This window comes from Halichoerus grypus, chromosome 8, assembly GCF_964656455.1.
Source record: "Halichoerus grypus chromosome 8, mHalGry1.hap1.1, whole genome shotgun sequence".
Lineage (NCBI taxonomy): Eukaryota > Metazoa > Chordata > Mammalia > Carnivora > Phocidae > Halichoerus > Halichoerus grypus.
This window is the reverse complement of record NC_135719.1, coordinates 127,034,451-127,061,184: the sequence shown is the minus strand read 5'-3', so window position 1 is coordinate 127,061,184 and position 26,734 is coordinate 127,034,451. Positions and strand designations below refer to the sequence as shown.

The following is a 26,734-nucleotide window of genomic DNA, read 5'->3' as shown; positions in this document are numbered from 1 at the left end:
GGGCCGAGCCGAGAGAGACCCCGCGGGCGGCGGTGAGGAGGGGAGGCGGGCGCGAGCGCGAGCGCGGCGGCCGGCCATGACCGCGTCGTGCCTGTGTTACCTGCTGCTGCCGGCCGCGCGCCTCTTCCGTGCGCTCTCAGGTACCGGCCCCGCGTCCTGGCAGGCGGGTGCCAGGCCCGGGCCCACGTCGGCTGGGCCCCGCGGGGCCTGGGGCGGCGTGCGGCGCGTCGGGCCTCACGACCACTTTTCCCCGACCAAGGTGTGGGGAGGCGGCCCTCGGCCCCCGGTGTCCGTCCTGGGCCCCACGAGGCCCGGGCCTGGCCGGCGACCCTCGCGGGCGCCCCTCCTCTCCCCGCGCCTGTGGCCTGGTGGCGTCCGGCCACAGTTAACGTGGGAGGGGGCCGGCGAAGGGGCGGGAGCCGCCCTTCCCGGGCCCCGGGGGTGCACAGCTTTCAGGGGTCCGCAGAGTCACTGCCCTGAGGGGGTCGGCGAGGGTTGGCAACTCGGGTCGAGGCGAACGCCCCGAATTGTCGGGGGCGGGGGGTCTGTGGGCCGAAGACCCGCACGTACCTGCCTTCCCCCAGGTTACTCCACACTCGCCTTTCACAGCCGCCTCTCCAGTTTCCAGCCGAGTCTTTGGTTGCAAAACTGGTGCTCACAACCCGGAGAGCACATAAACCCCAGCTTTGAAGCAGTCTCCCGTGCGTTTAGGGATGCGGCGGGGTGGGGCCAATGCCCAGTTGGTACTTTAGAGCGAGAAGAGAGTTATTCTTTCACTTTTTCATGATCTGCCTGCGCTGCCATTCCTGGTCTTTGAAATTCCCGAGGCTCTTAGGAGAATCACTTCCCACAGAACGCCCAGAATGTTCTCTGGCAATTTAGAGGGCGGGACAGACCAAGAGCTGCTTTCTTATAGAAATAAGCGGTCAACAGCATTCTGTGCTTTTCCTTTCTGGAACTTTACACAATGTGTGTGAGTGTGTAAATTCATTTATCTGTTTATTTCTGTGTGTCTGCCGCTGGAATGCAAACTCCAGGAGGGCAGGGCCATGTCTGTTTTGCTCCCTGTATCTCCAGTGCTAGCACACTGCCCAGAATGTAGTAGACACTCAATTCCGGATGAGAAACTCCACGGAAGTAATTGTTTTCAGAGAATGAAAGCATATTCCTTTATCCATGTTGCTGTCATTTCTGGAGCTCTTCGGATGTCCAACCTGGTAGCCTTAGTGATGTATACTAGTCTACAGGTTTCTAGGCCCGTAGTCAGAATTTAGAGATCTCAGAGGAGGGACCACCTCCCTCTCTCCCCCATTAAAGTAGTGCCACTTTTTTTAAACTTTGTGTATTTGGTTTTTACAGAAGGTTTTCTTTCTTTTCCTTCCTTCCTTCCTTCCTTCCTTCCTTCCTTCCTTCCTCCCTCCCTCCCTCCTTCTTTCCCTCCTTCCTTCCTATAAAACAATTCTTTTGAAAAACCAACCACCACCACCACCACCACAAATCTGCGAAATTTGAAAACAAGTGCCCTCACACACATAAACCAGAGAACCTCTGCCATCTGGTATGCAGAGGATGTTTCAAGGGACAGGGAATTAGCAAATCTGAGATTAAAGCCAGCAATGAAGTTCATGGATTTAAAGCAGGGTTTCCCAATCTCAGCACTATTGACATTTGGGTCTGGATGATTTGTTGTGGGGCTGTCCTTTGCACTGTAGGATGTCCAGTAGTATCCTTCTCCACTAACCTCTAGATGCCAGTAGCAGCCCCACAGTTTTGACATCCACTGTGTTTCCAGATAATACCACATGTCCCCTGAGGGCAAAATTACCCCTGGTTGAAAACCACTGGGTTAGAGGGACATAAATCCACATTGACTATAAATAAGATAGTATCTTTCAACATTTGAACCATTTTGAAGCTTTTCTTGCCTTTTAAAAAATAGAGCTGATAAAATGAATCTCTGGTGATTGAGGGTGAGCGTGTCCCTTGTCTTGTGCTGTAAATAAGTGAGTTAGTGAGTGTGGGTGTTTGCACCAAAATACTGTGCTTGGAGTTTGGGGGCTCTAATATTAGAGTTTTCCCACTTGCTTTCTTGCCTGTTGGCTGTCATTTGTGGCCGCTGTGGCAGAGAGATGACAGCTGTCTCTTGCTGTCACTTGTTGGCACCTTCCGATTTACAGCTTCTGGCGTGTTATGGAATGGGAAGGCTGATAATGAAGTTTGTGAAGATTTATGAATAGAATATATACCTTCGAGAAAAAGAGCAAGGGCCTTTGCCAAGAAGTAAATTGTATAGATTTTGAGACGCCCTTTTTGTCTACCTCAGGACTTTTTCTTTTGGAATGTATTTATAGATTAGGGGATTTATAGAACTAGAAAGGCTCTTGGAGATTATGTAGTTCAAACTTCCCCTGTCCCCCTTTACAGTCAAGAGTGAGCCCCTCTTACTAGGGGCATTGTCCAAGGTCACATGGTTTGTTAGTTTCAGTGCTAGATTATAATCCACAGTTCTGATTCATGGTCAAGTTCTGGTTCCAAGGTAATGTGGCCCTTAGAACCAGAGAGTTGATGCTTAATAGGAGTTGTAACCTCTAGATAAAAGGGGGGTGGTGGTTATATGTTACCATCTCTGTCCTAGATTATGTGGGACGGCCATTTTTTTTTTTTTTTAAAGATTTTATTTATTTATTTGACAGAGAGAGATACAGCGAGAGAGGGAACACAAGCAGGGGGAGTGGGAGAGGGAGAAGCAGGCCTCCCGCCGAGCAGGGAGCCCGATGCAGGGCTCGATCCCAGGACTCTGGGATCATGACCTGAGCCGAAGGCAGACACTTAACGACTGAGCCACTCAGGTGCCCTGGGACGGCCATTCTTTCATTCAAGCACTGAATATATATCAGATCCCTACCATACAAATTAGTTCATACTTGTTAAGCACTTAGAATAGTGCCTGGCACATAGTAAGCACTTTATGCTAATGATGATGGCGTTCCAGGCACTAAAATGGGCAGGCTCAGTGATGGATGGTACCACGATGATCAAGGTGCATGTGATTCTTGCTTGTATGGGACTTTTGTTCTAACTGGGAGAAGAGTATGGATTGGGGGACATTGTCATCTTATAACATGATATTTTGGCTTGCTTCGTAGATGCTTTCTTCACATGTCGAAAAAATGCCCTCCTGGCGAAGAGCTCGTCCACCCAGGTAGAGGGCAACTTTGCCATGGCCCCTCGGGGGCCCGACCAGGAGGAGTGTGAGGGCCTGCTACAGCAGTGGCGAGAAGAAGGGTCGAGCCAGGTGCTCTCAACTTCGAGTGAGGGTCCCCTTGTAGATAAGGGACTAGCCCAGAGCAGCCTGGCGCTCCTGATGGATAATCCCGGAGAACAGGATGCTGCTTCAGAGGACAAGTGGTCCAGCAGGCAGCTGAGTGACCTGCGGGCAGCAGAGAACCTGGAGGAGCCTTTCCCCGAGGTGCTAGGAGAGGAGCCACTGCCAGAGGTCGAGGTCCCAATGTGGGCAGCTGTCCCCATGCAGACCGGCCCCCAGTATGCAGACTGTGCTGTCCTCCCAATGGGTGCCCTGGCTGCAGAGCAGTGGGAAGAGGACCCCGCAGTGGTGGCCTGGAGCATAGCACCCGAGCCTATGCCCCAGGAAGAGGCTCCCATCTGGCCTTTTGATGGCCTGGGGCAGTTGCAGCCTCCCCCAATGGAAATCCCATATCATGGTGAGTCTGACAACTGGCTGAGGGAGCCTGGGCAGCAGCTTGTCTCCAGTGTGAGCAGAGCCATTGCTAGAGAGAAGATTCTCTGGCAGCGAGCTCTGTTGCTGCGTTCTGTTTTTCTGAGAATCTTACAGTATCAGATCTAGAGGGGCCTTAGAGATCGTCTCATCCAGCCCCATGTCTTTCAAATGAAATAGCCACGGTGCAGAGCGGTGGCAGGACGTGCCTGAAGTCACATAGCCAGGTAGAGGCAGAACTGAAAGCACACCCTTGTTCTGATTCTCCACGATATTGTTTCTAGGAGTAGTGGTGGAGAGATCTCAGGGCCTCCACTCTCTGCCTCAACCAGAATTTTATCTTCTGGTTTTATCTGTGTTATATATTTGGCTTCCATTAAAATTTGAAGAATGAGTTCTGTGGCTCAAATAGCTTTGAAATCCACTTTGCAGCTCCATGCTCTAGGGGAGGTGGGGACATGTGGTTTATAGCCCCACAGGCTTTTTTGAGTTTAAAGGATAGGAAACACCCAAGGCTGAGATTACTCTAGAAATGTCTTTAAGCTCAGGTGACTATGAAGCACATTGATCTGTGATTCTCCAGAGATCCATAGATTTATCAAAAGCGAGAAATTGTCAGCCTAGTTTTATTGAACATGTACCGGGTACTATGCTAGGTGCAGTGGTGAACAGGCCAAGGTTGTCTCTGGCTTTGTGGAGCTTACCAGCTAGTCTGCAAATGTCCTAAGAGTGCTGCTCAACTAGCCATAGAGAGGGTTGGGTGGCAGGGAAGATGAAAAAAGGAACTTCAGGCATAGTATCTCTGAGTCAGGAGTGGAGATGGCGGGCCCTGAGGATAACAGGTACTTGTTGTGGACCTCTTCTTTCCACCCCTTTGCAGAAATCTTGTGGCGAGAATGGGAGGATTTCTCCGCTCAGCCAGATGCTCAGGGCCTGGAGGCGGGGGATGGCCCTCAGTTCCAGTTCACTCTGATGTCCTATAACATCCTGGCCCAGGACCTGATGCAGCAGAGCTCAGAGCTCTACCTGCATTGCCATCCGGATATCCTCAATTGGAACTATCGCTTTGCGAATCTCCTGCAGGAATTCCAGCACTGGGACCCCGATGTGAGTGAAGAGGGGAGGAAGTGCCATCTTGTATTTGCTTTGAACGTGGGCTATTTCCCAGTGCTCTTAGAAAATGAGTTCAACCCCATAGTTGTTTATAGGATTGGAGTTCTGCCTAGGGCTAGAGCTTTCCTGCCTGGAGTAAATGAGTTTTTGGCAGGTGCTGAGAAGACTCTGTGGGTACACACTTTCCAGCACCTTTATGCAGGGAGGGAGACTTGAGGGATTCAAGAAGTGGGAAAATCCAGCGCATGCATCTGGTCTACTCAGCTTAACTCTAGGCCTGTCCTTGCTGCTGGTGGCTGTGTGGGAAGAGTCAGCCCTGTGGAAAGTTCCAGTGTGACCCTGCGTGAGACAGGCAGCAGTTTCCCACCTGGCCTCTGTGCCTGCTCCTAGGGTGGGAGTCACTTTCTAGCACTGTTGGTACTTTGGAGTGATTGGTTTCCTTGTCACTTTCCCAGATCCTGTGTCTCCAGGAAGTCCAGGAAGATCATTACTGGGAGCAGCTGGAGCCTTCTCTGCGAATGATGGGTAATGCAGCTCCCTGGCATGTTCACCGGTCTTGCTTCCTCCAGCCCTGTCTGCTCTCTCCTGAAGGCACCATCTTTTTCTTTTGCTTCAGTAAATCCTCAGTCTCACCTGTGCACTAGCCCCTCCTCCGTATGGGTGAGAAAGAAAGAGTTCTGCAGTTTTAAAGCAATTCTGACATTTACTGCCATTTAGTCCTTGAAGTAACCCACCCTGTGAGGCTGAGTTATTGTTATCCCCATTTCTACAATGAGGAGACTGAGGTTCTGAAAATGTGTGTGACTTGCTCAAGGTCACCCAAGCTACAAAGCTAGGAGGTTGTGGAGCTAGGACTCTAATTTATCTGACTCTAGAATCGATGCTTTTCCTATCCACCATGCTTTTCCTATCCAGTTATATTGCTTCACACCCTTCTGTCCTACTTCCCCTTTAGCCACTCGGTCACCTGGTTATAACTGTAAGGGAACGTCTGCAGAACCAAGGAATTGGTAAGGACAGGAACCCCCTTCCTGAGCAGCAGGAGCAGTGCCATAGGCACACACGCCCCGGCTACTGCCACTGGTTGGAGGGATTCAAGCTTGGAGGACTCTGACCCATCTCCTTGGCTGGGTGTTCCTTGCAGGTTTTACCTGTTTCTACAAGAGGAGGACCGGGTGTAAAACAGATGGCTGTGCTGTCTGCTACAAGCCCACGAGATTCCGTCTGCTCTGTGCCAGCCCTGTGGAGTACTTCCGGCCTGGCTTGGAGCTCCTCAATCGGGACAACGTGGGCTTAGTGTTGCTGCTGCAGCCACTAGTCCCAGAAGGCCTGGGGCAAGTGTCGGTGGCCCCCCTCTGTGTGGCAAATACTCATGTCCTATACAACCCACGCCGGGGTGATGTCAAGCTGGCCCAGATGGCCATTCTCTTGGCCGAAGTGGACAAAGTAGCCAGGTTGTCTGATGGCAGCCATTGCCCCATCATCTTGTGTGGGGATCTGAATTCTGTTCCTGATTCACCTCTCTACAACTTCATCAGGGATGGAGAGCTCCAGTACCATGGGATGCCAGCCTGGAAGGTGAAATGGGAGAGGCCACTGCGGGGGTGGGAATACGGCCAAGGGAGAGATTCAGGTATGGGCAGCTAGTGCTGCTTCTGTGGCAGGGACCTCAGTTACACCTTTTCTGGCTCCCTCCGGCTTTTTCTTGTTCTGTTGAATAGGCTGTACTCAAGCCTGGAAGTTAGAAATTCCTGGGTGCCTTTGGCATCTTGAAATCCTTTCAGTTTTTATCATTAATTTTTAGTTTATAAGTAATACAGAAGTGCATCCTGGCAAGAATTCAAACATTGTAAAATAAGACAAAACCCTCTTTATCACCTACATTCCTTACCTTTCCCTTTCGAGTGAAGTAGTAACTGTTTGAAGTTTGGTGGTGGTCTTCCAGAATATTCTGTATGCATTTACAGTGATATCTATGTTCCTGTGATATTGTAATGATAATTTACATTTATTAGGCCCTTACTGGGTTCCAGGTGCTATTTTAAGCACTTTACATGTGTTAACTCACTCAACTTTGACAGTTTCTATCATCGCTTCCATTTTTTAAGTGAGGAAACTAAGGCGTAGAGAAGTTCGGCAGTTTGCTGGCTCTAGGCTCTGCAGGTAGCTAGTGGTGGAGCCAGGATCCCAGAGCTCTTGCCCTCCGATACTGTGCTATGATTGCTTCTGACAGCTGATACATGATCTGTTGTATGTGTGTTTATAAACCTATTACTGTATGTTTCATTCTGTAGCTTGGTTTTTTCACTCAACAATGTATATATGGGTCTATCTCATTCCTTTTAACTGCTGAATGTTGATAGCATAGATTCATAGTTTTATCCCATTTAGCCCTGCTGATGGACATTCAGCTTGTGCTGATTTCTTTATATGTCACTTAATCTCCCTGTTCCTCTGTTTGGCCACTGCTGTCCGACTTATTGCTTAGCTTTTGGCGAGGCGCAGTGGAGAAAGGACACAAAATGGCTGAATAGTTGAGCACTTTGGGCTTTTATTTTAATGAGGTTACTCAAATGCCAGCAATGTCCTGGTTCCCATGTGTGCAGAGAAAGGTCTTATCCTGCCGGAAAGCTGCTATAATCAAGGAGCTCGGAGAATGGGAAAAAGAATTTACTAAGTGCCTACCATGTGACCATGCCATTAAGCATAGCGATTAAGAGCCAGACAGTCCTGAGTTCCAGTCCCTGCTCTGCTACCTTGTGCAAGTTAACTTCCTTAAGCCCCATGCCTCATCTATACACTAGGGATACAATGGGACCCACTTTAGAGGGGTTTTTTTGTTGTTGTTTCGTGGATCGAATACAAGAACACATGGTAAAGTGTTTTCCATTTCCTGCTTCAGAGGAAGCAGTCAGCCATCAGTTGTTATTATCAAGATTCTTAATTGTAGGTGATATTATTATCCCATTTTATAGTAGAGGATATTGAACCCTAGAGAGTTAACTAACTTGCCCTAAGTTACACAGTAAGAAAGTGACCATTAAATTTTAGATCTGTCTTACTTGAGATGGCATATTGAAAATTTATGTCCTTCAAGGGCAGAGAGATTGTATCTGTCATTGTGCTCTCCCCAACACTTAGCTAGTGTCTTGCACATAGCTGGCATTCAAATATTTATTGTTGTTAAATGAAATAAAGGGAATTTTGCTACACATGGTGGAGATATGCAGATGACTGATGTTACCCAATGTTTCCCTACTACATTCTGTCCATTGCCAGGCTGCTCATTGGCTTTGACCAAGGTTGGTGACATAGATACAGTAAAGTTCTTTGGTGCATTTCCCATTTGGTTTGACCCTGTGTTTTCCTCGTGATGGACTTAAGATGCTAAACCTTGATACAGAAGATCTGAAGATCAGGATAAAACCTTTTCCCTCTGCAAATTAAAGCCCCCTGAAAGTTGATATTCCCCATGGAGACTCATGTAGATTTTTCTGAGGTGAAATTTAGGGAACTGTATGTTCATACAGTTCTATTCTGTTTGACTCATGTACCTTATTCTCTTAGCCCTTGTTTCTGCTTTGTGGATATTTCAGTGCTTCTGGTTTAAAAAAAAAATATGGTTTTAATTAGCTCCTTATTTTTAACCTTCCCCTGAGACTGACGTGTTTTGCTTATGTTATGTATACAGTGTGTGATTGTGTTCGTGTGTGTCTGCGTGTCCCACATCACGGGCTGTTTTCTTTTTCCATCTCGGTATCCTCATTCCCACCTGCTATTTCCTTCTAGGTGTCTGGACAGGAAGACTTCTCTCATCAGCTTTACCAGAGGAAGCTGCAGGCGCCACTCTGGCCCAGCTCCCTGGGCATCACTGACTGCTGTCAGTATTTCACCTCCTGTCACCCCACGAGAGCAGGTGAGCCTGTGCCACATTCTTGGTTGGCTGGGCCTCTGTGCCCATTTTGGGAGACAGCTGGTATTTCAGTAACAAGAGAAAATGTAATTCCCTCAATTCTCTTAGCAAGTTCCTTTGTTTTTTCCACTGTCCTCGTCATGACCTCCCGGCGAAATGGACAACTTTAAATCCTATCTGTTGGAAAATCAACTTGTCTTCAGAGCCAGGCTTCCTCTGTGTCCCTACACTGGAAGCTTCTCGGTATTAAGGCGGTGTCAGCATGTGGCTTCTCTTCCTTTCTCTCACTGTATGGCTTTTTCTGGTTTGCAGAGAGACTAAAGTATAGCCGAGACTTCCTGCTGCGATTCCGTTTCTGTGACATCGCCTGTCAGCGACCAGTAGGACTGGTTCTTGTGGAACGAGTGACAGATACTAAGCCAGGTAATGGAAACTAAGCTTGTTTTCTTGGTCTTCTTTCCTCTTCACCCCTGATACTTGTCAGTTATGTGGTTTCTTAGTCTTTTTGTAGGTATAATAATCTTAAGGTCAGCTTCTGGCAATAAGCCTGCTTAGAAAGAAGGTCAGTGGAGTTCTGTGGCCATATACACGCATAGATGTGCAGCACAGTGAGAACATGGACCAGGAATCAAGAGACTTGAGTTCCAATCATGTCTGAGACCTTGGATGAGCCATGTAACCTTTTTAGGCTTAAGTTGCTAATAACCAATGTGTGTGCAGCATATAGGGAAGATGCACATGACAGGGTTTGAAAATCATAAGGTGACGGTAGCCCTGCTTGTGATAGAAAGTTACTCCTACTGAGAACTACCAGATCAAACATGGTGGAGTACACTTGACATTCTCCCCTTCTTGTCTCTGAAACCATTCCAAAGCAACAAGGAGAATGGAAAAAAGCAATGCAAACTCCATCTTTGGGAAAACTAGGAGACCTGAAGATATCTGAAACCATGAATCACAACATAAGAAGAATGGCTGCAGGAAGCACTGGAGATCGTGCAGGGGTGCTGGAGGAAGTATGCAAGAACTTCTCTGGGGACTATGTAGATCTCAACAAAGAACCAGCACAGTGCATTTCTCCAAGGTGAGGAGTGTACCTCAAGGCACAAAATTAAAATCCCGTATTTCATCAGCAAGAATAGGATGCACAGGTTGTGATAGGGGATTGTCTGAACCTGTTTTGGTCTTAATAGGCACTGGAGAAAAGCCTGATCAAGGAATCAAGCCCTATTTGCATTAAGCAATCTGAGTGGCAGGAAAAGCAATGAGATACTTATAGAGCTGCATATTGCTTTTGGCTGGGGAGAAGTAAAGATTAAAAGGACTCATATACAACCCTGTGTCATCAGGAATATTCCTGTTACTTGGAATGCATACCCAGTTCTTCCCTTAGAGAAGCTGTACAGATAGCTGGTATAGAAAAACCTCAACTAAATCAAAGCCAGGCTGCTTAAAAGGAACCAGCATGCAAATTGTGTTAGAATACTGCAAGAAAGAAAGAAGGAGGAACAGGAAAAACAAAAGGCAGATAAAGAATGCTTACCTCAAAGATAAAAATTATTGTCATGAAGCATATGAAAGATTATGATTATTTTCCCATGAATAAAAAAATGAAGCAATTGCCTTTATGAAATAAGGTCCAAAAATAATTGCCTTTATAAAATAAGTTCAGGCACATTGCAAGACATCAGAAGATGAAATGGAAGCTGCAGAGCCAGGAAAGAATAAAAAATTTAAAAATCACATAAAATGAAGACAAAATTGGGTGCAGCATAAAAAGGAATAGGAATAGATCCTGCTGAAAACAGGCCAAGAGACAGAGGCTATGAAAGAAAAAGCGAAATAAAAAGGAAGTAAAAGGATAAAAGGGATTAGAGAGAAATGATAGTAGTGGAAGATAAGGAGACTGTCAACATACACATAATTGGAGTTCACAAAGAAGAAAACCAATATAATGGTACAAAAGAAATATGTAAAGGTATGATTCAAGGAAGATTTTCCCCAAATTAAAAGATTTGAGTCTTCAAATTGAGAGAATGTACCATGTTTCAGTAAAAAAATGACATAGGAGAATCAACAATAAGACATCTTACTGAAGTTACTAGAAGCCAGAGACAAAAGAATCCTTTGGGCAGTTGAACCAAAAAGATTGGGCTGCTCTTAAGGGTAAAAATAACCAGGTTGGCTTCAGACTTAACGTTATCATTCAACTCTAGAAGACCGGAGAACAAGGCTTCGAGGAAAGAAGGTATGATTCAAGAATTTCATACTCAACCAAAAGCTTTTCTTGACCAAACTGCTAGAACAACCTAAAACAACCAAGCAATGGCTGGAAAAACTATATTAGAAGGACTGGTGATAAGCAATGAATTTATTTTTTCTTGTAGGAATTTAATTTGAATTAGCATTTTGCACAAAGTAATGAACATTTCAGTGGCTCTGTTTGTTTTTTTATTTAATTGCAAAACTAAATCTATTATATAGCTGTAGCAATCACGATAATGATAATGATGGCCCCCATGCATGAAGCAGCTAGCATATTCCAGGAACTGAGATGACTGCTGGTATTAAGTGGGCTCAGGCAGGGAAGCAGTGGCTCAGTGTTTTATAATTACAAAATCCTAAAGTTAAAACAGTAGTAGGACCCCACATTTCATGTTAAGAATATATTATTAAAAACCAAAACAAAACAGTATTGTACTTGAAACATAAAACAAGCATTTCAATTCAATAACAAAATTAAACCTTTAAAACACATACTGATGATCACTTTGTAAGTAGAATCATTATGTAGGGGGAAAATATCCAATTCACTAACTGTAAAATAATAGCAGTATTTTCAAAATTGAGATTAAATTTGAGTAAACACACCCATCCACCGTAAGTGTAGTTACCATCTATCACCATACAAAGTTATTACAATATTGACTCTGTTCCCTAACCTTGTACTTTTCATCCCTATGATTTACTTTATAACTGGAATTTTGTACCTCTTAATCTTCACCTATTTTGCCTCTCCCTCACCCTCTCCCCTCTGTCAACCACTGGTTTGTTCTCTGTGTTTATGAGTCTGTTTCTATTTTGTTCTTTGTTTTGGTTTTTAGATTCCACATAAGGTATTTGTCTTTCTTTGTCTAAGTTATTTCACTCATAATGCCCTCTAGGTCCACCCATGTTGTCACATATGGCAAGATTTCATTCTTTCTTAGGGCTGAATAATATTCCGGGTGTGTGTGTGTGTGTGTGTGTGTATACACTATATGTTCTTTATCCATTTATCTGTTGATGGACACTTGGGTTGCTTCCATATCTTGGCTATCGTAAATGAGGCTGCAGTAAGCATAGGGGTGCATGTATCTTTTTGAATTAGTGTTTTTGTTTTCTTTGGGTAAATACCCAGAAGTGGAGTTACTAGGTCATATGGTATTTCTATTTTTAATTTTTTGAGGACCTTCCATACTATTTTCCATAGTGACCAGTTTATATTCCCACCATGAGTAGAAAGACTTAAGTGCAATAAGGAGATCATAATATGTGGTCTTTTTTCTAGAAGATGTGTTTAGATATGCTAACAAAGAATATTTCCACTCTAATACTGGAGTCATGCAGCCCACCAGTGCACATCAGAACTTGCTGACTTGACTGTGACACTGGTTTTACTAGGCAGCATGTGAGTTGCAAAAGGAGCTGCAGTGCTAGGAGTGGTGGTCTAACCTTCCCATTGGCTGACACTGCAATGCACCAGAGAATTCTGCATTACCCAAGTTGTGCAATAAAAACATTGTGATTCTCACTCTCCCCAACTCCCTTTGTTGGGGAATAATTCATGAGAAGAGAATCTAAATTTTAAGTCCCCTTCTTGTAAACATTTTCAATTACTAATGATTTCTTTCCAGTATGGTCTTAAAGACACCGAAAGGGGGTTACTGATTTTCTTTCTCATGACCACTTGCCTGTTTCCACTGAACTCTGGACCCTTAGGTCTTTTAACAAATAACAAACCATATGCCCAATACAGTACATTATAGAAAAAGCAATGGCTAATAGATGGTTTTTGTAACCACTATTTACAAACTGACCAGATGGCCATAGACCGAAAGCTGTCTGATCAGTTTTCTAGCCAGGAAAGTTCTGAATCCAGCTTCTCCACTGGCCTATGCCTGGACACAACTTACCCTCTTCCCAAGTATTTGCAGAAGAGCTTACTTGTTTGACTGCTCCCAGTGCTGACTGGGTCAGGAAGACGCTGCAGCTCCGGGAGGGGCAGCCGTGGTCCATGTGCTCATCTGGCCTGTGGGGCATGCAGAGGCCTCTAGTCCCGTGTGGCTGCCAGAACAGTGCTGTCTGGGCACAGTGCTGCGTGGACAGAACCTGCTGTTGACGGAAACCATTTGTAGTGTCCTGCTGCTCACTGAGAGTTTTCTGGTGTATTGTTATGGTAAAGGATACAACTCAAAATGAAGATATTAGCATTATAAATATTTAAGCTCCAAATAACATTACATCAACAATCATAAAGTGAAAGTGCAGGCTTAACAAGGAACAGTAGTCAGAAAATAACTAATGGTAAAGTGTTCTAATTTATCTGTCTTAGCCCACGATAGGTCAAGTAGAAAAAAGATAACCAAGAATATGGAAGACTTCAGTTAACATGTTGTATATGGTAAATCTGATTGATGAATATCAAACTCTGAAAATTGAAAGCAAAGACATCTTTTTAAGTATTCGTAGGAAATTCTTAAGAATTAGACCACAAAAAAAAAACAAAACCTCAGTAAATCTCAAACATAGAAGTCATACAGTCTTTCTCTGATCACACATGCAGTAAAAATAGAAATGAGAAACAAAAAAGAAAACATTATCATCTGGAAAATTTCAAACAACTTTTGAGTCAAAGGTGAAATTTAAGCTAAAATTGCAGAGTATCTAGAAAATAATAATGAAAGTACCATATATTTGTGGGATATAGCTAAAACTGTTCAGTGAAAAGTTCATGGAATTATACAGAATATTTAGAGGCACAGAATTACATTTGTAGATAAGAAAAGACAAAAGTAACTAAATTACACGTTCAACTTAAGTTAGAAAAAAATAACAAATAAGCTGAAAGAAAACAGAAGATACAAATGGGAATAATTTAGAAAACAGAAAAATAGTGGAACTAATAAACTCTAGGAGTTTGTTGTTTGGGCAAAAAAACAGCTGTCAATTAGGTAGGCCCATTAGCCAACCCATTTAGAAGGGCAGGGAAGGAACAAGTGAAAGTATCCAGATGTAGAATAATTAATAGGATTATAAGGGGGTTCTTGGCCCAGCTAAGTGCAAAAGAAATCAAAAACTTAGATGGCATATATTAATTTTAGAAAATGTATTTTAGTAAAGTTGGTTACAGAGGAGAGAGAGAATCTAAGTAGGGAAGAAATACATAAAGTTCTCAGAGATGTAGTACCACAAAAACACCAGGCTCAGGTTGATTGGAGAATGTAATCAGACCTTTAAAGAACTTGTAATTCCATTACTATTTAAATTATTACAGTGCACAGAGGAAGAAAGGAGCTGGTTATTTTTACGCAGCAAGTATTTTGACACCGATACCTGATAATAATTATACAGAAAAAACTGTCAACGCTAAAATTTTCCACTTACGAATACTGATGCAAAAAAAATTTAAATAGAAGATCAGGAAATAATCTAGCAGCACATTGAAAGAGCAGTATACCGTGACCAAATGGAGTGTATCAGAAATACAAAGATTGTTTGATACTGGGAAATCTATTAATATAACTTAACATACTAATATATATAAAATCTATTAAAATTATCGAAGTGCATCCTATAGATGTCCAAGAGACTGTTAAAATTCAACATCTATTCTAGATTCTTTTTAAAAGACCCCCCTTATATTAAGGAAAAACTAGATACAGGCATACCTGGTTTTATTGTGCTTCACTTTATTGTGCTTTGCAGACATTGTATTTTTTACAAATTGAAGGTTTGTGGCAACCTTACATTGAGCAAGTCTATTAGCACAATTTTTCCGATACCATTTGTTCACTTTGTATCTGTCACATTCTGGTTATTCTTGTAATATTTCAGACTTTTTCATTATTATTATATTTGTTATGGTGATCAGTGATCTTTGATATTATTATTGGAATTGTTTTGGAGGGTCATGAACCACACCCATATAAGATGGCAAACTTAATCGGTCAATACTTTGTGTGTTCTGACTGTTCTCCCGACCAGCCATTCCCCTGTCTTTCTCTCTCCCTCTCCTTAGGCCTCCCTGTTCCCTGAGACAAAACAGTATTGAAGTTAGGCCGACTAGTAACCCTACAACGGCCTCTTAAGTGTTCAAGTGAAAGGAAGAGTCGCATGTCTCCCACTAAATCAAAAGCTAGAAATGATTAAGTTTAGTGAGGAGGGCATGTTGAAAGCCAAAAGCTAGGCCTCTTGCTCCAAACAGTAAGACAAGCTGTGAATGCAAAGGAGAAGTTCTTGAAGGAAATGAAAAGTGCTACTCCAGTGAGCATGTGGATGATAAGAAAGCAACAGCCCTACTGCTGATGTGGAGAAACTTCTAGTGGTCTGGGTGGAAGATCAGCCTAGCCATAACATTTCCTTAAGCCAAAGCCTAGTCCAGAGCAAGGCCCTAATTCTCCTCAATTCTGTGAAGGCTGAGAAGTGAGGGAAGTGCAGAAGAAAAGTCTGAAGCTAGCAGCGGTTGGTTCATAGTGTTTAAGGCAAGAAGCCATCTCCATGACATAAAAGTACAAGGTGAAGCAGCAAGTTATCCAGAAGATCCAGCTAAAATAATTAATGAAGGTGGCTACACTTAATGGATTTTCAATGTAGACGAAACAGCCTTCTATTAGTAGAAGATGCCATCTGGGACTTTCATAGCTTAAGAGAAGTCAGTGCCTGGTTTCAAAGCTTCACAGGATAGGCTGACTCTCTTGTTAGGGCCTAACACAGCTGGTGACTTCGAGCTGAAGCCAGTGCTCACTTACCATTCCAAAAATCCTAGGGCCATAAGAATTAGGCTAAATCTATGCTGTCTGTGCTCTCCAAATGGAACAGCAAAGCCTGGATGAGAGCACATCCGTTTGCAACATGATGTACTAAATATTTTAAGCCCACTGTTGAAACCTACTGCCCAGAAAAAAAGATTCCTTTCAAAATATTATCGTTCATTGACAGTGCACCTGGTCACCCAAGACTCTGATGGACATGTACAAAATTAATGTTTTCATGCCTGTTAACATAGTATACATTGTGAAGGCCATGGATCAAGGAATGATTTTGACTTTCAAGTTTTATTATTGAAGAAATACATTTTGTAAGGCTATAGCTCCCACAGATAGTGGTTCCTCTGATGGATCTGGGCAGAGTAAATTGAAACCTTTTGGAAAGGATTCCTTGTTCCAGATGCCGCTAAGAGCATCTGTGACTCCTGAGAAGAGGTCAAAATACCAACATTAATTAACAAGAGTTTGGAAGAAGTTGATTCCAGCCCTCAGGGATGACTATGAGGGGTTCAAGACGTCAATGGAGGATGTAACTGCAGATGTGGTGGAAACAGGAAGAGAACTGGAATGAGCAGAGGAGCCTGGAGATGGGACTGAATTGCTGCAACGCAGGATAAAACTTTAATTTATGAGGAGTTGCTTCTTTTTCTTTTAAGATTTTATTTATTTATTAGGGAGAGAGAGCATGAGCGAGGTGGGGGGGAGGGGGGAGAGGGACAAGCCAACTCCCCGCCAAGCGGATTCCCAGGACCCTGAGATCATGACCTGAGCTGAAACCAAGAGTCAGACACTTAACTGAACCACCCAGGCGCCCCCAAAGGATTTAGAATATTACATAAACTTAGTTGATAAGGCAGTGTCAGGGTGTGAGAGGATTGACGCCAATGTTGAAAGTAGTTCTCTGGACAAAATGCTATCAAACAGCATTGCATGCTACAGAGAAATCGTTAATAACCACCACCCTCATTAGTCAGCAGCCATCCACATTGAGGCAAGACCCTCCACCAGCAAAAAGATTATGACTTGCTGAAAGTTCGGGTGATGGTTAGCATTTTTTAGCAATAGAATATTTTTAAATTAAGGTATGTACATTTTTTTTAGACACAATGCTATTACACACTTAAAAGACTACAGTATGGTATAAACATAACTTTTATATGCACTGGGAAACGAAAAAATTCAGTTGACTGGCTTTATTGGGATATTTACTTTATTGCCATGGTCTGGGATTGAACCCACCTTGTCTTTGAGGTTTGCCCTTAATCCCTTACACCATTAAAATGATCTTGGTCAGTCAGAGTGCATGGTGGCAACAATGTACAGGAGAAGTGAGGAGCAGGAGGAGGGGAGTGGAGCCGCTGCAGGCCTGTAGATTAAAAACCAAAACCAAACCACATTTATCTCAGCTCCACATATTAGCATCTGGCTTAAAGAAGACACTGTAGTAGCATTCCTGTCAAAGTCAGGAATAAAACAAGGATGACCACTGTCATTATTCAGCCATATTCAAAGATGCCAGCCAACAGATTTAGAAACAGAAATGTGGGTCAGAAAACAGAAGTAACAAAATGGAGGGGAAGGGTTAATTACTTGCTCAGGTTGTTAGATAACTGGTGATCCAATCAACTAACAACTATTACAAGCATTAAGATAATTCTGCAAAGTAGCTGGTACAATATGAATATACAGAAATACAATAGTATTCATATATAAAAATAAGGATATATTTGTTAAAAGATAATAATGAAGAAAAGACCCTATTTATAATACCAACAACAAAAAAATCAACAGGGAAAATGTATATAAAGGAATCTTCCATTTAATCTGAATTATTAAATTTGTTGGCATGAAGTTGTCCATAACATTCCTTTACCCTTTATTTAAAAAAACAGCTTTATTGTGATGAAATTCATATGCCATAAAATCTACCCACTTAAAGTGTGTAAGCCAGTGGCTTTTATTCTATTCAGAATTGTGTGTACATCACCAGAATCAAACTGTAGAACATTTTCATCCCTCCCGAAAGGGAACCCTGTATCTATTAGCAGTCATTGTCCATTCACCCCTCCCCTTGTGAAACATTAATTGAACATGGCAATACAGGTTTCTGGACACTCAGTTCTATTCCGTTCACTATATGTCTATCCTTATGCTAGTACCACAGTGTCTTATTTCAGCTTTGTATAAGTTTGAGATAGAGAAGTATACATTCTATAACTTTGTGGGGTTTCAAGATTATTTTGTTTATTCTAAGTCCCTTTTATTTCTATGTGAATTTTAGGATCAGCATGTCAATTCTGCAAAGAAACTAGTTGGGATTTTGATAGGGATCTAGAAATCTATAGATCAGTTTGGGAGGTATTACCATTTTAATAATAATATCTTATGATCAGTGAACATGAATGTCTTTCCATTTATTTAGATCTTTAATTTCTTCCCATGTTTTGTTTCCAGTGTGTAAGTCTTACACTTTTATGAACTTTATTACTATTTTATTCATTTTGATGATATTGTAAATGGAAATGTTTTCTTAATTTCATTTTTGGATTTTTACTGCTAGTGTATAGAAATGCAATTTTTGTATATTCTTATATGTTGCAGTCTTGAGAACTCATTTATTCTAATAGTTTTTTAGTGGATTTCTTAGGATTTCTGTATAAAAGATCATGTCATCTTGCAAACAGAACTAGCATTACTTCTTCCATTCTAATCTGGATGCCTTTTATTTCTTCTTCTTCCATGATTGCTCTGGCTAGGCCTCTCTAAAGTTGAGTGGTGAGGGTGGACATCCTTGTTTTCCTGATCTTAGGGGTAGAGCTTTTTTTTTTTTTTTTTTTTTTTTTTTTAAAGATTTTATTTGTTTGACAGAGAGAGACACAGCGAGAGAGGGAACACAAGCAGGGGGAGTGGGAGAGGGAGAAGCAGGCTTCCCGCCGAGCAGGGAGCCCGATGCGGGGCTCGATCCCAGGACACTAGGATCATGACCTGAGCCGAAGGCAGACGCTTAACGACTGAGCCACCCAGGCGCCCCAGGGGTAGAGCTTTTAAGTGTGTTGTGAGTTAAGTATGATGTGAGCCCTGGGGTTTTTGTGGATTCCCTTTATCCTGTTGGAGAAGTTCTCTTCTGTGTCTAGTTTTTTATGTTGCTTTTTGCCCTCCGTAAAGCAGTGTTGAATTTTGTCAAATGGTTTTTCTGTGTGTGTTCAGATGATCATGTGGTTTTTATCCTTCAGTATTCTATTAATATAATATATTACATTAATTGATTTTCAGATGTTAAACCAACCTTATATTCCTAGGATAAATTGTACTTGGTCATAGTATATAATCATTTTTATATTTTGCTGGATTTGGTTTGCTATTATATTGTTCTTTTGGTGTTCTGAGACTTAATATTCAACATGGAGAAGAGGGGGAGTTAAACTCAATTCAATTCTGACACCATCTACCCAGAGATAGCACCAGATTCCACAGATGAAATAAAGGCTCAGTCCTGTAAGACTTCCCCATTCCCCAACTTCAGACACCAGTCACAAGCCCAGCCTGTGCTTCCAACAACCCTCTTCTTGGACTTCAGATACCAGTCATAAGTCCAGGTTGTTAACTGTACTTTCTGACCAACTGGCTGTTATAAATCAGAGGTTCCCATGACTCTCTCCTTCCTTGGGTTTAATTAATTTGCTGTAATGGCTCACAAAATTCAGGGAAACATTTTACTCACCAGATTACCCATTTATTATAAAAGGATAAAACTCAGGAACAAGCCATATGGAAGAGATGCATAGGGCAAGGTATTTGGGAAGCTTCCATGCCCTCTCTAGGTATGCTATTCTCCCCAAATCTCCACCTATTCACCCTGTTCACAGTTGTTTATATTATTCTCATAATTTAAAAATTTCTATAGGGTTGGTAGTGGTGGCCCTTCTTTCATTCTTAGTTTTAGTAACTTGAGTCTTTTTTTTTTTCTTGGTCAGTCTAGCTAAGGGTTTGTCAATTTTGTTGATCCTTGTTACCCTGTTGTCATAGTCAGTTTGGGCTATTATAACAAAATACCACAGCCTAGATGGTTTATAAACCACAGAAATTTATTTCTCACAGTTCTGGGGCTGGAAGTCTAAGATCAGGGTGCCAGAATGATCCAGTTCTGGTGAGGGCCCTCTTTTGGGTTGCTGAGTGCTAACTTCTTGTGTCCTCATGTGGCAGAAAGAGGGTGAGGGAGCTCTCTGGGATCCAAACCTATTATAAGGGCATTAATCCAGTACACAAGGGTACCTAATTACCTCCCAAAGGCCCACCTCCAAATACCATTTCACTGGGGGGTGGGATTTCAACATACTTGGGGGAGACACAAACATTCAGTCCATAATAAGGTCACCGGAAATGTGTATTTTTTTCTTCATGTATGTGTGTGTACTTATTTATGTGTATTTAAGAATGTATACATACATGTTACATAGTGTGCATACATATGTATATGCACACATACATGTATACACACACAGCAGATGGTATGTGATAGAAAATCTCTGAAGGAATATAACAGGGATTCGGTATCATTGGTTGCCTCTGGAGAGGGAAATTGAGTGGCAGGAGCCCCGGAGCGGGAGGGAGACTTTTCACTGATATTTTTCTCTACATTTTGATTTTTGTACCGTGTGACTCTATTACCTAAAGAATAAATTTAAATAAATTTATTTCTAAAGAATAAATTTAAATAAATTATTTGAAAAGGTGCTGAGCCAAGGAAGAAATGGCTGCATTTCAAGGTCTCTATCTGCCTTCCTACAACTTTGATCTGTTGTTTTCTTCGTCCCATCACCTCTTCTCTTCCCCTTTCCCCTTTTGGAGCAATCTGGTCAAGGATCTGAGAGGGATTCCAGGGTGCAAAGTTCTGACCCTGCTTCACTGTCTGGGAATAATAAAACCTTTTCTCTCTGGTCTTCTACAGAGCGACCTGCTGGCTGGGCCCAGTCTGTCCTTGAGGAAGACACTTTGGAGCCTGAGCCTGTCTTCCCCAGGTGATCTTCCTTCCAGTTCCCTGCAGCTTGCTTTCCAGCCCCCATCTGGGTGAATGAGAGAGATTCTCATTGGCTTTCCTGAGGCACTTTTTGCTGAGGTCTCTCTTCCCCTAATACGTGCTAAGCTTTTGGAAGGGCTGGTGTGCAGAGGCCAGAGGTGACCCACCCAGGTTCTTGCAGATGAAGAGCCCATGCACTTTTCCTCAGGGAGTAAGGCTTCACAGAAGAACCTGCTGACCCCTGGACAGGGTACATTAGGTATACTTTACCAGGTAATGAGAGGAGAGTGGGGTGGGGGTGGGGTGAGGAAGGTCAGGGGGACTGCATATAAATGTGTCTGTTTCTAGGCTAATTTTAGCTAAGACCATTTGCGTCTTACTAGCATGGGAAGGAATCTGCTGAGATAGAGTTATTTGGGATTGTCCCTTAAAAACTATAAAACCCATAGAGGAAGTGACTTTGAGAAAATTTCAGTGTTTGTTGACTGACCTCTTCCCCTTCATCCCTGCAGGACTGTAGGCACCATCCAGCACTGCCTTCACCTGACCTCAGTATATACTCATTTCCTGCCCCAGCATGGCCGCCCAGAGGTCACCACAATGCCCTTGGGTCTTGGAACGACAGTGGATTACATCTTCTTCTCAGCTGAGTCCTGCGAGAATGGGAACAGAACTGGTAAGCCTGTGGATCCTGGGTTCATAGAAGCCGTCCTCAGAAGTCCTTGGGAACAGCTGATGGTAGGGCAGGCATTTGGTCACATGGCTTGGGCTGCTGGCAAAAGAGCAGACTCGCAAAAGAGCAAATTTCATACCTTCCTGGCACTGGTCATCCTCATCATAATTCCCTTAGGCCACTTGCCTGCCTTCTCTTTTTACCTTTGCAGCATTAGAGAGAGGTGGGCAGAACCAGCCCTACCTCTATTTAAGAGGTAAAAATAGGGCACCAGGAGGCAAGTGGATTTTGAACATGGCAGCCATTTAGTGAGGGACTTGGTTAGGTTAGAGACCCTATTTCTTGTTTCTTCACCCTCTACCGGCAGTCACAGTGTGGCAGCCTACCAGCCACATGCCTGTTTTATTTAAAGCATGTCTTTTAAAATGTTTGAATTGATTCCCTATGTTTAAAAAATCAGATTTTATGTAGAAAATCTGGATTTCCAGCTTTTCTCGGAAAATCCGAAGTTTTCATAGATGCTGGGCCTGGGCACACATTCTCCGGTTGCCACATTCTCCCTGAAAACACCTTGCTTCATTCATTGATATATCACAGAGTATCTGAGAAAGTGAGGCCTCAGCCAGAGGCAGCAGGGGGAGGTGAGGGAGGTCGGGGGAGCCAAGGGGATGCAGCCTCCATAAAGCATAGCTCCCACAGGCCCCAGCCACCCCTTGTAGTGGCCGTGGCTACTTTCCCCACTGGCTTCTGCTTTGTGCCCCAGATCGCAGGCTGTATCAAGATGGGACTCTCAAGCTTCTGGGCCGTCTCTCCCTCCTCTCTGAAGAGATTCTCTGGGCTGCCAACGGCTTACCCAACCCCTTCTGCTCTTCAGACCACCTCTGCCTGCTGGCCAGCTTTGGGATGGAAGTCACCGCCCCATGATGGGGCTCCCAGGGGAAGAGAGCTTCTCTTCCAGAAGAGCTCACTGGATCAGAGACTGTGGAAATACCCCATGCTTCTGGCAACTTAGATCCAAGAAACTTACGTCCCCTCTCCTCCTCTCCCCTTCCCATTTCCCTTTTCCCATGGTTAGATTTTCTCCAGGCCTGTCCACGTTCTCTGCCTGTGGTCCCTGCCCCGCCCCAACCTCTTCCTAATCCTGTGCCACATACGCAGTGGCCCTGGGAGAGGCCGAAGGGGGGTGGTTTCCCCTTTCCTTCCATGTATCCAGCGTTCCCCCTTAATTTTTAATTACCAGGGTTGTGGGAGCTATTGATCTCATTGGTTATTTGGTTTCAGGCCGTTTCTTGATGGTATCTTCTAACCCAATCTTCTTTCTGCTTTCATGACCTCTGGGCCCAGCCGTCTTGCCAGGCACACACATGTGAGGTGTGCAGCGTGCATGTGTCCTCTCGGGGTGGGACTCCTCTGTACGGCCGTGCCTGCCTCTGACCAGCCCACTTTCCACACCGGGGCTGTCGCCCTCCTGACAGGTTGGGGGCATGACCTGGTAGCTGTGTGCTGCCACGCAGCAGCAGGGGCATGGGCCCTTCTCCGCTTTTATCCCCTGTGTCTCATGAGGCGCTCCTCATGCCACCCAGGGCGTATATTCCTCATCCGGCCGCTGGGAATGAATGGGCCTCCTAGCCTGAAACAGCAGATTCAGGGCTGCCCTGCCTGCCGCAGCAGCCTCTGAGCCTCGGACCCAGAGCTCCCACAGCCCTGGCACGCTTTCTCTAGGGCTCGTCCCTTTCCCCAGGCCGCTGTGAGAGAGGTGCCAGTGTGAGCCCCTGTGTGGGGTGAGTGGACTGGAATAAGAGTTTGAGGTTTAAAGGACTAGAAAGAACCTTCAGGAAACTCTTGTCTTACTGGACTCTGCCCCCTGCAGAACTGGGGCAAGGGTGGGAGTCCTGGCAGTGGTGAGAGCAGGCAGGCTGTGCGGCCACTTCAGCTGGGACCCAAGACCTCAGGGACTTGTTCTCTTTCCTCTGCACACCTCCGCAGCTGTCTTCTGTTCCTTTCCTCCCAAGACTTTTTACCTCGCTGCTTCCCCCATTCCTGTCCATTTTCTCCTAAAAAAGCCTGATACTTAGGTGGGGCCAAACCCTCTCTGCAGAAGGTGGCCTCGGGCAAGACCTGTCCAAGAACTCGAGGGGGCGGTGCTTTAGGATTTGTTCTGGCCAGCAAGGCCTCAGCTGCTCATTGCCAGGGCTTTTCTTCCTAGCACAGGGCCACCCTGGCCCGTTCGGGGGGCCCCTTGCCCACATGTATCACCTGCATGCCTTAATCTTTCATAGCTGGGGTGCAGCCTGGGTGCTCCTGGGCCGGCAGCTCCTCACACCTCCCTCAACTCAGAACAGCTGCTGGTCTCTGCAGATTAGCCTTGCTGCTGCCCCGCTCGGCCTCCGGAATGGGACTGAAGGGAATGGCGGAGAGGCTAGATTAGGGACAGTTAGCCAGAGGTTCTCTCCCCCTTGTTTTGAAAGCCAAAGACCCCGCCTGAATTCTGCTGCTGTGTTCATGGTTATAAGCTTTCCATACCCAGGTACTGGGGAATTTATCTGTGCGTGTGTATTTTTGAACATTGTATCCTGGGTACTGGGCATGTGCCTGTCTGAGCCCCAGGCCCACCTGTCCACACCCTACCCATCGTTGTGTTTCTCTCTCCCCGGGCACCTCCTGAGATGGTCTCAAGTCAGTGCCCTTTTGGTTTTCAGGACTATGGCCCATCACTGTTCTCTTCTGCCAGGAAATGCAGTTTAAAATGCCTCAAGATGGCAGAGGGCAGGAGTTTTATAGATGATCTTTTTCCTTGTTTTCTTATTTGTTTCTGTTTTGGAAATGAAATGGGGGTTTTAAGTGGTCATTTAAGCTCTCTTTTCCAAATAAAGGTTTAACATTTGCCCCCTACTGCTGATCATTTTGTTAGGATCCTGAAAGGCATGGGGGAGAGAAGGCCTGGAGAGTGAGGTGGGCGAGAGGAAGAGACCGATCTTGGGCTGGGCTCTCAGGTGCTAAAGCTTGACCTGAGAAAGGTATAATGGCCCTGTGATAATTGGCACATGTCCCTGCTGCTCTGAGGCCTGCGAGGAACAGGGCCTGAAGAAGCCTCCTCGCTTGCCTTTTGTTGGGGTCCAGCTCTCTTCTCCCTCCTCACCAAGCTAGAGGACAGCTCCTTCAGCTGCTTTCATTCCCATTCCGTCTGCTGCCACCATATCTTCCCCTGGTCCACATGCATTTCAGGAGAGTCTGAATGGAACGTAGGGTGAGAAGCATTTTCTTGGTCAAAGCTATGGCAGCTGCGTGAGGCATGATGTGCGCGTGGCAGTTGCCTCTTGCTCAGTGCCTATTTCTGATAATCTCTTTTGCATGCTGGAGTCAGAGCTGGACTGTGGGCCATCTGTTGCTGGGAAGGTTTCCCTTCTGGGCCTCATTCTGCTGGTACTTTCGTCTTCCTCCAGTCTCCTTCTGCAGCAGGTCCATGAAGCCCACATGCCCCTGGGAAGCCCTGAAACTAGGTGTGGCTTCCTGCCTTGCCTGAGTAGAATCTCAGACCCCATACCTCTGAATCAGCCTCTGAGAATCTGAATTATTTAAAGTTACCTGGTGCTTCTGTTGAACCACCTGGGTTGGGATTCAGCCGAAAGAAAACAGCCAGAGATAAGGAACACCGCTTGGTCATATTGGCCTGGTCATTTGGTGACTGTGGGTAAGTTCATTCCTTGTTGTGTTTTATATCTTGGTGAAATAGGAATTAAAGTAATAATCTTTTCCACTTGTGAGGAATTTTCCAGATCTGAAATTGTGTCGTTTGGGCTTTGGCAAGCAAGGGATGCTAAGACTTGCAGAGTATCATCGGTAGGCATTGAGGGTGGGTAGTTCCCCCCAGCCTGGCTGCGTAGTTTGCCCATGGGCGAGGCATTATTTTGCAGCTCTAAGCTTTGAGGTGTGTCCCCAGAGACCCCTTCCTGGCCTGGAGGGTTTCCTGAGTCACGTGACATTGGCACAGACTTTTACTAAATTGAAACAGTACTTCCACGTCCATTATCATTTGACAACACTAGGACGTGGCAGTGCAGGTGTTCATATATTACCTCTATTTATATCTGAGGAAACACAATTCCCAAAGAGGTAAATTGAGTATCTCCTTTGCTTTATTCCTTGACACTCCACCCTCCTCAGAACATAGCCTTTCCTGGAGTAGGAGAGACAGGTTCTCTTGTAAGGCAGACCCATGGGGGGTGGGCCTGGGAGAAGGGAAATGACCAACCAGCCTGCTGCTGGCTTTTGTCTTTAAACTTTGTTTTTTCCCCCAGTTCCTGCCCTGGTGTAGCAACTAACCGGAGGGTTGTTGTTTGATTGGTTATGTAATGCACAGTGTGGCCTCTCTTCTCCCAGGAGTCGGAGGCAGCCCCCTCTTGTAGTTTCCACCTGAGGAGAGGGTGGACCTGCGGCCCGACACTTCCAGCCTCATCCTGGTGCGCCTCCCCCCTCCTGAGCAAATGCGCAAAGCAAAACTGTTCTAGGCAAGGACCAGCCAGATGAGAGCCTGGTAAGGTCAGCTCTCACCCCGGTTAGGAGAATGTGAACTGAATGTGTTTCCAAGGCGACTCTGCCTTCGGCCCCATCCCTCCTCAGGTCCTCTGCTGCTGAGGCCACACACAGCTGTGGAGAGAAGACTGGAGTCTCTACACTTAAATTCTGGGAGGTTTCATCTTTTCCACGACCAAGCCTTTCTTGTTGGGGGTTGGAGGAAATGCATATCCCCAGAGAGCTGTCCCTCCAGCCGACCTGAGGTGGCCCATCTCCACCACCTGCCAAGCCTCAGCAGCTGGTCCCCTCATCCCCTTGGCAAACACTAAGGGTTACCAGGCAGTCCACATCAGGGCCAGTTGTTTTGGTCTTTGCTATGACCACTTTTTCTTGTCACCACTGCCCTCCAGAGTGGTGGTCAAGAGGTCAGATCCTGGCAGATGGGGGTGACAGGGCTTTCAACCTCTTCATGTTCAGGGATCCAAGAAGTGCCACCTGCATCCAAAAGTCCAACACAAATTACTCGTGTGCCTAAATGAGGCCGGGACATGCTGAGAGCCAGGAAGAAACAGAGCAGCAGGAAATGAGGTAACCCCTCTCCCCCATAAGTTGGGTCCTGATCTTCCCGGAAGTCCACAATGATATTTACGTCTCTGCCAATTCTAAGCAGTGTCCACAATGAGCCTGCTGAACTCATGATGGACTCTGGTCCCAGCACTGACCCAGCCCTCACTTGTAC

General features: G+C 44.9%; 1 protein-coding gene across 1 annotated transcript; it reads left to right on the top strand.

Moving 5' to 3' along the window:
* On the top strand, window positions 1-25,242 carry ANGEL1 (angel homolog 1). Its single transcript, XM_036084331.2, has 10 exons — window positions 1-140; window positions 3,147-3,722; window positions 4,617-4,843; window positions 5,305-5,374; window positions 5,994-6,427; window positions 8,639-8,765; window positions 9,075-9,185; window positions 20,739-20,808; window positions 21,320-21,483; window positions 22,244-25,242. The coding sequence occupies exons 1-10, from the start codon at window positions 77-79 to the stop codon at window positions 22,402-22,404; spliced, it is 2,004 nt and encodes a 667-aa protein (XP_035940224.1). The 5' UTR covers window positions 1-76; the 3' UTR covers window positions 22,405-25,242.
* Window positions 25,243-26,734: the final 1,492 nt, after the last annotated feature.